The 11358-nt window shown below is 42.9% G+C and overlaps 1 protein-coding gene across 1 annotated transcript in view; it reads left to right on the top strand.

Annotated features, from left to right (window-relative positions):
• Positions 1–11358, top strand: part of Pi4ka (phosphatidylinositol 4-kinase alpha) — a 119265-nt gene that overhangs the window by 43869 nt on the left and 64038 nt on the right. Inside the window, exons 16-19 of the mRNA XM_031363273.1 lie at positions 292–475; positions 1765–1868; positions 3914–4082; positions 6552–6602. Of these exons, the coding sequence (XP_031219133.1) occupies positions 292–475; positions 1765–1868; positions 3914–4082; positions 6552–6602 (508 nt within the window). The remainder of the gene's footprint in view (positions 1–291; positions 476–1764; positions 1869–3913; positions 4083–6551; positions 6603–11358) is intronic.

Here is an 11358-nt window from a genome sequence, read left to right as displayed (position 1 = left end):
TGGGTTTTTTGGTTTCATTTGGTTTTTTGTTTATTGTTTACACTGAGACAGGGTTTCTCTGAGTAGCTCAAGCTGCCCTGGAACAAACTCTGTAGACCAGGCTGGCCTTGAACTCAGATCCACCTGCCTTTGTCTCTGCCTCCTGAGTGCTAGAATTAAAGGTGTGTGCAACCACTCTGGACTCTCAGAGCTATTCTTATATTTTTGGTTGTGAGCCTATCCTTTAACAGCTGAGCCATCTCTCCATCCCTCAGAGCTTTTCTTAAATACCTCTTTTCTTCCCTCCTGTAGGGATGCTCACTTGATTCCTGACCATACCATCCGTGCTTTGGGACACATTGCAGTGGCTCTGAGGGACACCCCAAAGGTCATGGAGCCAATTCTGCAGATCCTGCAGCAGAAATTTTGCCAGCCCCCCTCACCCCTTGACGTGCTCATCATCGACCAGCTGGGCTGCCTGGTTATCACTGGAAATGTAAGAAAGAGCCCTGAAGTAAGGCCAGAGCTGGGAATCTTTGATTATAAGGAGTATAAAATTACACTATTCATATACCTTGAAACTGACCTAAATTCTCACAATGATTTCAACATTATTTGGTGAGAATAATGTAATCAGTGGTTTTATGGGTCTTAGGAAAAGAAATTTCAACTAATTTCTTATCAGTGTAGCTAGCATAAAATAGGGTCTAAATAAGAACTACTTCTCTTTTACTTTTGATTTGGGGTTTTCTTAGAGCTCTAAAAGTGGATCCTTAGCCAAACAGCATAACACATGCTTGTAGTCCCAGCATCTGAGAAGTAGAGGCCAAAGGATTAGGAGTTCAAACCCATTCTTTGCTATATATAAGACTCTTATCTTAAAAAAAAAAAAAAAAAAAAAAAAGAAAAGAAAAGAAAAGAAAAGAAAAAGAAAAAAACCAGAGGGTTAAAAATGTTGCTCAGATGTTAGAAGCATATACTGCCCTTGTGGAAAGCCCAAGTTCAGTTCTAAGCTCCCACATCAGGTGACCCAGGACCTCCTGTGGCTTCAACTCTGGGAGGTCTGATGCTGTCTTCTGGCCTCTAAGGAACCTGCACTCACATGTACACACTGCCATGCAGACACCTGTAGAGCCGCATAATCCAAAATAGAATCATAAAGCTAATACCAGTTAATCCAAGTTAATCTCAGCACTTGGTAGGCAGATGCAGGCAGATCTCTGTGAGTTTGAGGCCAGCCAGGGCTACACAGAGAAACTCTGTCTCAAAAAAATAAATAAATAAAAATAAAAATAATAATAATAATAATAATAATAATAATAATAAAAAAGGCCAGGCATGATGTTTATACCTTTAATCCAGCACATGGGAACCAGAAGCAATAGGATCTCTATGAGTTCAAAGCCAGCCTGCTTTATCTATATGGTGAGTTCTAGCCCAGCCAGGTATCATCACAAGACCCTGTATATAAATCTGTCAATCAATAAAGTAAACATGGCTGACAAAGATGGCTTAGTAGGTGAAGAGACTTCCTGACAAGCCTGGTGACTTGAGTTTGGTTCCTGAACCTGAGTGATGGAAAGAGAAAAGCAGCTCCCACAAGTGTTCTTCTGACTGCCACAACACTTAAACACACACACCGGCATGTGTGTCCTGCATGTTTGCCCTGCACAGTTGCTTTGGTTATCAGATTCCAGCGCTTTCTCCCTGAGTGATGACAAGAAGGGCCGGCCTTCTCTGTGTAGGAGTGGCCTCTTAGTGACAGTATCTCTTTCTCTCTTCCAGCAATACATTTATCAGGAAGTGTGGAATCTCTTTCAGCAAATCAGTGTGAAGGCCAGTTCAGTTGTATATTCGGCCACCAAAGACTATAAAGACCACGGCTACAGGTAATTCTTCTGTACCTCGTTGCTTTCGATCTTGACAGCTTTGAACTCTGAGCGAACTTTGAGAATTTGTCTGTGTTTATCTTCTTACAGAAGCACCGTATGCTATAAATCAATATTCATATAAGATGACATGGGAAAATTAACACATGACAGCAATCCATTGCTAAACTACACCTATGGCCGTCTGTTCTTCTCCCTCCCATGTCATACAAACCCATAATGCACATTTAGGTGACCTGCTTCTTATACTTAAGCAACATGCCAACTACACGTGAAATGTTGTCTTGTGTGCTGTTTTAAACAGCTATGTGGTACCACATTGTATAGCTGTGTCAAGACTGTAACCAGTCCCTAATTTGGTTGTTAGGTAGTTTTCTAGTTTCCATACTAGAAGGTGATTCCTTGAATAGCTGTGTGAAAACGATGTAAGTCACCAGGCAGTGGTGGCGCATGCCTTTAATCCCAGCACTTGGGAGGGCAGAGGCAGGCGGATTTCTGAGTTCCAGGATAGCCTGGTTTACAGAGTGAGTTCCAGGACAGCCAGGGCTGTACAGAGAAACCCTGTCTAGAAAACAAACAAACAAACAAAAAAACAAAAAAACAAAAAACGATGTAAGTCTGCTTTTCTTATGTTAGATTTTCAAAAGCAGGATTTGGTAGTTGGGGACTCAGTGCAAAGCAATTGGCTAGCAAGTACAGAGCCCTAGGTTTGGTTCTTAGCACTTAAAAAAAAAAAAGGCATGGGCATGGACAGGATTGGGGAGGCAGTCATTGTTTTGGGGTGGGGTCTGAAAGAATAGGCATATCTTTGAGCATTCTGTACTTATCTAAATCCTGACCAGTTGTCCTTGGCAGATTGAAAGATACATCCTAACTTTACCTGGAATGCCTTGAGGAAGAGCCATGTCTCTTTGTATTTGAAGAATCTCACACGTGTTAGGTCAGCAGAAGAGGGAAGAAATTAGATTGGTGGAGAAAGAAAAGGCCTTTATTGGCACTGCTGTTCTTGGTCATCAGGCTTGTCTGTTTTTGATTATTAAGCACAAGTTTCCTCTAAGATCATCCCCATGTTAGTTCAGTGGGAAGCAGTGTAACTGCCTGGCCTCAGTAAATGCTGAGCTTACCTGTACCTCAGAGTACATCTGCCAAAGAACACATCTCCAATTGTATGAGTGAATAGAAAGGCACACTGGATCTGTGGCAGCTTGACCACCTTGAATGTGCCTAACTCAGTTGGTCTCCATTAAGCTAAGCAGGCATGGGTCTGGTTACTGCTTTGGTAGGAGAATATACATACAAAATTTCTTGGCCAGTGTAAGCTCCTGGCATTGTTGCACAGGTGCCTTTTAAATCTGAAGTTTCCATGTCTGTAGATTTAACCACTGACAGGGAGTAAATGCTGGAACAAAAAACATGCATCTGTAGTGTCCATGGACAGACCTCCTCAACATTCTCAAAACAAGTATTTTTCAAGGCTGGGAGAAGTATATAGTATGTATATACTATGAAAGCAGCACTTAGGAAGTTGAGGCAAGAGACTTGTGAGAGTTAGAGGCCAGCCTGAGCCCCATAGTAGGTTCCAAACTACCCTGTGCTACACAATGAAAACCTACCTTTAAAAAACAAACAAACAAGCCAAACAAAAAACAAGCCAAGTGGTGGTGGCAAAGGTAGACCTCTGAATTCCAGGACAGCCAGGATTACACAGAGAAACCTTGTCTTGAAGAGACATCAGCCCCAGGGTTGCAGGGAACACTGGGGAGAAGCTGATGACCAGGTGAGATAATGCTTGAGTTCCATGTGATTTGAGGGAGAAAAACAGCTCAAGCAGAACATTCTGGAACCAAGTAATTCCACATTCAGATATTCAGTAGACTTTTAGCATTCAGGGGACAGTCCTTAGTCCAGAGGCCACAGTCATTTATTCGCTGTCAGTGTCTGTGGACGTTCCTCGTGCATGTGAGGCAGGCCAGTGTTTCTCCCTACAACTTACCCCCGGCATTGCTGAGGGCAGCAGTGAGTGTGACTTTCCCTCTTCTCTTCAGGCACTGCTCCCTAGCAGTGATCAATGCCCTGGCCAACATCGCAGCCAACATTCAAGAGGAGCATCTTGTGGACGAGCTGTTGATGAACCTGCTGGAACTGTTTGTGCAGCTAGGGCTGGAGGGGAAAAGAGCCAGTGAGAGGGCCAGTGAGAAGGGGCCCGCCCTGAAGGTAGGAAGGAAAGTGCATTGTGAGGAACTACCTTGGTTGAAATATGGTGCTTTCTTTGTTAAATTATTTATGTTTTAAATGTATTCTGGTTTTGGTTCTTGGGTTCAAACCGAGATTTCACATATGCTGACACCACTGACTCATAACCGCCACCTGTTAGATGGTGTAAGAAAAAGGGAAGGGGTTCTACCCAAGGATGCTGGTTAGGGAAGAAGATGGCTTCCTCACAACATTGAATCTAGCTTGTATCTGCCTAGGTGACATCAAAACAGCAGCAGCAGGCATTGGTTTCTCCATGGACAGCTCTCCCTGGGTTGCTTATCAGGAAGCAGGTGTTGACAGTGTCCTGGGCCTGAGCCTATGCTGAGGAGGACCTTAGATGCCCATCATTGGAACATAAGGGATGCCAGCTTTTATCTGATATCACACTGTCATAGAAAGGCAGATCCACAGGAACAGGCCGAATGTTACCTTTTAGATGCTCAAGTTGGTTATTTGGGGGTGTTTAAGACCCATCATCCGCCCATTAACACTGAGCCCTCTCCCATATTTCCACTTTTATGCTTACATTATTTTCCCTCTTGCCCTTTCCCAGTTGCTCTCTACCACTGTGCTCAGTACTGTTACAAGTCAGACTCAGCCCATTTAGAATAAAGAACCAGACTGTCAATATTGTAGGCTTTGCAGACTCAAGACAGCTTCTGTTACAACAATTCATTTCTTCTGTAGTCACTGACAGCAGCTGTAGCCAGTGTGCAAGAGACAGGTAATGGTTAGGATTTGGCCCATGGGCTTCAGTGTCCCTCCTGGCTATTGTTCCAGGTGAGAGATTAAGCAAATAAGAGAACATCCCTCTCTGTGAGAGGCATTGTGGGAGTATAGAACAGGGCAGCTCAACAAGGAACACTTTGAAACCAGGCTGGTCAGGAATGCCTTACAGAGGAATGTCTGAGTTGACATGTCTATGGAATCCTTCCTGTGAAGGTCTTGAACAAGGAGTAGCTGATGTAAAAACCAAAAAAACCCCAAAAAACCTGCTTAAGACCTTGTTCATAATTTGGCCTTGTTCTTCTGGACCCTACCAATGGTTATCTGCTGATTAGTTTATCAAGCCTCCTAGGATAGTGACTTTCTCAGTTCTTAGGAGAGACTGTCCCCTACAGTCAGCAGAGGCTTAAGTGTCAGGGTGATTGGGGAAAAGTGCTAGTGATGAAGGGAGGTACTAAACACCTGAGGAAGTGGTGTCAGTGTATCCAGAACCTTCTCTCTCACAAGAGGTCGGCACTAGTGCCCAGTTAAGTTACTGGGACCTGTGGCCACTCCTATCTGCTTCCTCTTGTCACACATTTTTATAGAATTTCAAGACTCCTGGAATTTAATGCTTATTCAGAGGCAAGAAGAACAATATCAGGATTCCCTTTTCTCTTAAATACAAAGGTGGCATCCTGTTCTTTGTAAAGTAATTACTGTTAATCAGTCAAGTATTCACTAAAGGAGAAACTTCTGGAGTGAGGGGAGACTGTGGAAGCATAGAGGAAGATACTAACTCATCACCATTTGTAAGTGCCAGATGTGATGGCACATTCCTTTAATCCTAGCTCTGAGGAGATAGAGTGGATTTCTATGAGTGCAAAGCTAGCCTGCTCTAAATGGCAAGTTCTAGACCAGTTAGGGCTACACAGTGAGACCCTGTTTCCAAAAAAAAAAAGTTAAACTAAGGCTAAACTAAGGTAGAGAGAGGTTTTCTTGACATGCTGGAATCAACAGTACACACTCCCTCTGGCTTCCTCAGCTCCCGCAAGTGTTTGTTGAAGTTTAGCTGCATTTGGTGGCCTAGCTAGAAAACATAACAACTTAACTATTAAAATTTCCAGGGCTTTCCTGACAATTATTTCCTGAAAATTATTAAATATTTCCTGAAATTATTAGATATTTCCTGAAAATATACAGATATTGCCAGGTTTTCTCTGCATGTATGTTACCTATGTATAATTGAGTCAGAGGAGGCGCTGAACTCCTGACTTGTTTTCATTGGTTTCTGTCAGCAGTCTTCTAAGACGACTATATTTTTCAGAAAGTTGCCTTCTTAATGACCCTGTCATGATTATGTAGAATTTCCACAACCATAAATTAATGGTTTGTATTTGACATTTATGTTGTCTCTCCCTGCCCCCAATAAAGTTATTTTAGGACTAAGGATGTAGCTCAGTGGTAGAGTAGGTATAGCATATGCAAGACTCTAGGGTCATCCTCAGCACCACATGCACAAAAACTGAATTATGTTACATGGTAATTAGGGTTTATAGTTTAAGAGTTTAGCATGTAAAAGGAGTTGTAGCCAAATAATGCACCAAATGAGCCTCTTTATACTCCTGTGAATATGTCTCATCATTTTTCTGTATAATTCTGTTGAGGTTTTTATTTGTTAGAGAAATGTTTTGCCAGTGATATATTTGGTTTTCCCCCTAGGCTTCCAGCAGTGCAGGGAATTTGGGAGTGCTCATTCCTGTAATAGCTGTGGTGAGTATCTGTCAGAGAACTTAAGTCTCACCTACTCATGTTTGCACAGAATCCTTATAAAAATGCTTTTCTAAAATCCCAATAATTCAGCCAGCCAAAATGGTGCACACTTTTAATCCAGCACTTGGGAGGCAGAGATAGGTTGATCTGTGAGTTTGAGGCCAGCTTTGTCTACATAGTTGAGTTCCAGGACAGCCAGAGCTGTATAGTGAGACACTGTCTCAAACAAACAAACAAACAACAAAAATAAGTAAATAAGTGAATGGGATCCCAGGACTCTATAGATATTGTTGTTTCAGTTACAATGACTTTCAGTAACAACCATAGGGATACTGTTTCTTTATGTCTTGCCCAGCCTTTTTCAGTAGTTCCTCAGCAGACTTCCGTTCCCTTCTTGCTTGGTGCCTAGTCCTGGCCCTGCTCTCATCCTCTGTTGTCATCCCCTGTCTTAGGTACTTTGCCTGGCCTCCTTCAGTGGCTTACTCCTGCAGACAGTGGGGCTGTAGCCTTGTCTGTGGGTACAGTGGATACAAAGTCTGCTTCCTGATGCAGCACAGTATGCTAGATAGAGAGCCCATATTTGTCCTGTCCTGTTTTATGCTGTGTCTACTGCTCTACAAAACATTTTTTTTTAAATAATAGACATAAGGTCTCACCGTGTAGCTTAGGTTACTCTAAACTCAATATATAGACTAGGCTGTCTCTAACTCACAGAGATTCACCTGCTCCTGTCTCTTGAGTGCAGGGATTTAAGGTGTGTGTCACTACTCTTAGTTTTTGAAAATAACTTCTGTGACGCTCCCCTCCCATTCTTAGTCATTCCCAGCATCAGTCCTGAAGACCCTGTGTTCTCATATTTCCATCCCTCTCTTGTTCTCTGCTCACCCATGCCTAATAGTTCAGGTCTTCAAAGTATTGTTATCAGCAGAGTCAACCTGGCTGGGGAGCTGGGTATCGTAAGGACAGAATGTTAGACAGACAAGTATAGGGGTGTGTGTGTGTGTGTGTGTGTGTGTATGACAAAGAGTACAGAGACAATAGAGACAGAAAGAGTGGCGGGGAAGGAAGCTGATTATATAGCCTGGGTTAGTAGTCTAGAACAGTCTCTGTCTCTGTCTCTCTCTCTCTCTCTCTCTCTCTCTCTGTCTCTGTCTCTCTGTCTCTCTCTCTCTCTCTCTCTCTCTCTCTATCTCTCTCTCTCTCTCTCTCTCTGTCTCTGTCTCTGTCTCTCTCTCTCTCTGTGTCTTGTTCTCTTTCTCTTTCAACTGCCAAGCTATCTCTTTGGCTGTCCATTCAGTTTCTTAACTTTTTAAGGTATGGTAGTACATACCTTTAATTCTAGTACTTAGGAAGAAGAGACAGGCAGATTTCTGTGAGCTCAAAGCCAGTCTGGTTGACATAGAGTTCCAGGCCATACAGAGCTACAGAGTGAGATTCTGTCTCAAAATAAAATATAAAATAATAAAGTTACATTTTAATTAATTAATTAATTTATATCCTGACCACACTTTCCCCTCCTTTCCCTCCCAGACTCTCCCCCACCATCCACTTCTCATCCCTTTCTCTTCAGAAAAGGGGAGGCCTCCATTAGATATCAGCCAGCAGTGGCATATTGCAATAATTGAGGCTAGATGAGGCAGCCCAGTAGTGGGGAAAGTCCCAAAGGCAAGCAACAGAGTTAGACCTGTGCCTGCTGTTAGGAGTCTCATAGGAAAACCAAGCTACACAACTATCACGTATGTGCAGAGGGCCTAAGTCAGTTCCATGCATGCTGTCTGGTTGGCAGTTTAGTCTCTGAGTCTTATGGGCCCAGGTTAGTTGATAGCATAGGTTTTCTTATGGCGTCCTTTATCTCTCTGGTTCCTACAATCCTTCTTCCCCCTCTCCCACAGGATTCCCCAAGGTCAGCCTAATGTTTGGCTGTGGGTCTCTGCATCAGTTTCTATCAGTTGCTGAGTGAAGCCTCACTAATGATTGTTATCCAAGGCTCTTGTCTGCAAGTATGCCAGAATATCATTAATAGTCAGAGAGTGGGCTCCCTCTCATTGTGAAGTCTCAAGCAAGGCTGGTCATTAGTTGTCTACTTCTTCAAATTCTGTTCCATCTTTACCCCTACACATCTTGTAGGCAGGACAAATTGTAGGCTGAAGGTTTTGTAACTAGATTAGTATCCCAGTCTCTCTATTGGAAGTCTTGCATGGTACAGGATATGACTGGTTCAGGCTTCACACAAAATTAATTTTTTAGATTAGCATATGAAGTAATGATTTTGATGGTGGCACCTTCATACGTATGTGTCATGGTCTGTTCTCTTACGTTCCCTCCCTCAATGGCTTCCTTGCCTGCGAACTTTCAAGTGTGTCTGTTAGTGCTCACTTAGAGTATATAAGTTCATTCAAGAAATATCCCAGAGTTGTTTTGCTCTGTGAGAGTGGTGGTGATGGTGAAGATGCTTGGGAGCACCCAGGCTTTAGAGTCGTAAAGGCCAAGGCTGAACTTGTAGCTATTTGTCCCTGTACAGGATCAGTATAGGCAGTACTGTGATGAATGACATCTCAGAATAAACACTCCCCAAAATCAAAAACTTTGTTCTTTGTGTGAATAGAGTGAGTATTAGTATTATTAGCTGGAGTTAAGAAAAAGATTTTAATGTAGATTTAAGCGTAGTACCTAGAGAAGAGAGAGACACAGACATAACCATGAAGCCAGGCACACACTTAATGGCTAAGGAACAGTTCTACAAACTCATGGGTGGGTGTGGGTTTTCCAGGATTATTGTATTTTTAACAAAAGTTAATGATTATATTATGGGGGCGGAAACAAATATTTGATCTAATTGCTCAACAGAGAGCCAAAGGATCATGGGCCTTTACATTTGCTTTTTAGTGACCTCTTGTACCTTCTGAAAAAAACTGATTTCCAAAGGTGTGGGGGAGGAAGGTTGTTTTGGTTTGTTTTTAATATTTAGAATTTTGTACTTTTTGTTGTTTGTTTTGTTTCATTTTTCAAAGAAAAAGATATACTCTGTTTTGGATTTTTAATGATTCAGAGGGGCAGGTAGGTTTGGGGCAGAAAGCCTGGCTCTTGTTGTTAATGCGTCTCCATGACCTGAAGCTAACGTGAGCTGCTGGGAAGCTGGCTCGAGTTCTTTGAGACGCTGATTCTTAGCTTCGGACTTGGTACCTTATTTCTTGCTTGCTTTTGTTGCTAGATAGCCTATGCTTAAGCATATTAAAGGTGTCTGACACTTAGAGACCTTGTCTACTCAGTTGTTAGATTCATCCACAGCAGTTTATGGGCCACTTCCCAGAAGTATTCTTAGGTCCCACTGAGCACAGGTTCATCTCTGTCCCTCGTGGGTTTGTGGCCTTAAACAGGTTATAACCTTTTCTGGGTCATAGACACTTTTGTAAGCTTTAAATTTTTTTTCCATAGAAATACACCTGTGGAGCCAGGCAGTGGTGGTGCATGCCTTTAATCCCAGCACTTGGGAGGCAGAGGCAGGCAGATTTCTGAGTTCGAGGCCAGCCTGGTCTACAAAGTGAGTTCCAGGACAGCCAGGGCTATACAGAGAAACCCTGTCTTGAAAAGAAAAAAGAAAAAAGAAATACACCTGTGTTCACAATGTGTTCCATGAAAAAGCTATCTAGGACCTCTAAGTTAGGAACACCTTGGTAAGATATTTCTTAGATTAAATACTTAACCTATCTCTTGCTGAACTGAGTCCCTGATCTTGAGCTTGTCCAGGCATTAAGTCACCACAGCAACCCTGTGAGACCACTGCTGCCTTATCTCCATTGTACAAATGGGAACAGCAAGATACAGAACCTACTCAGTATGTCATGGCGACAGTGCATTGCGTTTGAACCTAGGCAGCTCAGCTCAGAGCCTGTGCACTAATCCTCTACTGCTTTGAGAAATGGTAGGATAATGGCTTTAAGAGGGCATCACAGGTATGCCAAGTAGATGTGAGTAAGTAGAAAGCATGGAGACCAGAGGGTCCTGTCCTGTGCAGGAGCCTGGAGAACCTAGGCTGGCTGCAGCTGAGGTAGGGATTAGAAAAAGGGACACACAGCAAAGGGCTGAAGATCTGGAGTGATTTCACCATGTAGTCCAGGCTCAACCAATACTCCTAACCTCAACCTCTGGAATAACTGAGATCACAGGAATATAGAACATGTCCATACAGCTTTTTAGGGCACAGTTTTGAGATAACTACATTTAGGAATGTAAGAAGCAAGAGAAATTACCCATACAATAAAATGTATAGAACAAACACCAAAAAAGAACACTGTTAAAACAAATTGAAGGGTGGGAAAAGATGGAGAAAAAGGTGATAGGTGGCCATCAATGTCAGGCTTCACCAGGAAGCTGGAAAGATAGAGCAAAGAAGTCCTGTCTCAGTCCTGCACTGTCCTTTCCCAGCAGAGTGCTGGTACAGATGTAAGCAAAGTCAGCCAGGAGTACAGGCCCTAGAGCAAGACTGCCTGCCATTGGATCCAGGGCTTACCCAATTACTGACCTTCTGTAAGTTGCCATTGCTTTCTCAGCTGTCAAGAAGAGGTGACGATAGTGTGGACCTCAAAGCCAACAGCAGCACACATACAGTGCTGTCTGTATATGTGCATTGCACTAGCAAGTAGCACACTCCTTTCAGCTGTTCCCATTACTAATACTGCTTCATGTGGTCAGAGTCCTCTGTAGCTAAGACTCCTACAAGACGCTAAGTATGAGGGCCTGCCAGTCTTCCTAGCTT

The sequence above is a fragment of the Mastomys coucha genome, unplaced genomic scaffold (genome assembly GCF_008632895.1).
Source record: "Mastomys coucha isolate ucsf_1 unplaced genomic scaffold, UCSF_Mcou_1 pScaffold12, whole genome shotgun sequence".
NCBI lineage: Eukaryota > Metazoa > Chordata > Mammalia > Rodentia > Muridae > Mastomys > Mastomys coucha.
This window is presented reverse-complemented; position numbering and strand designations above follow the sequence as displayed.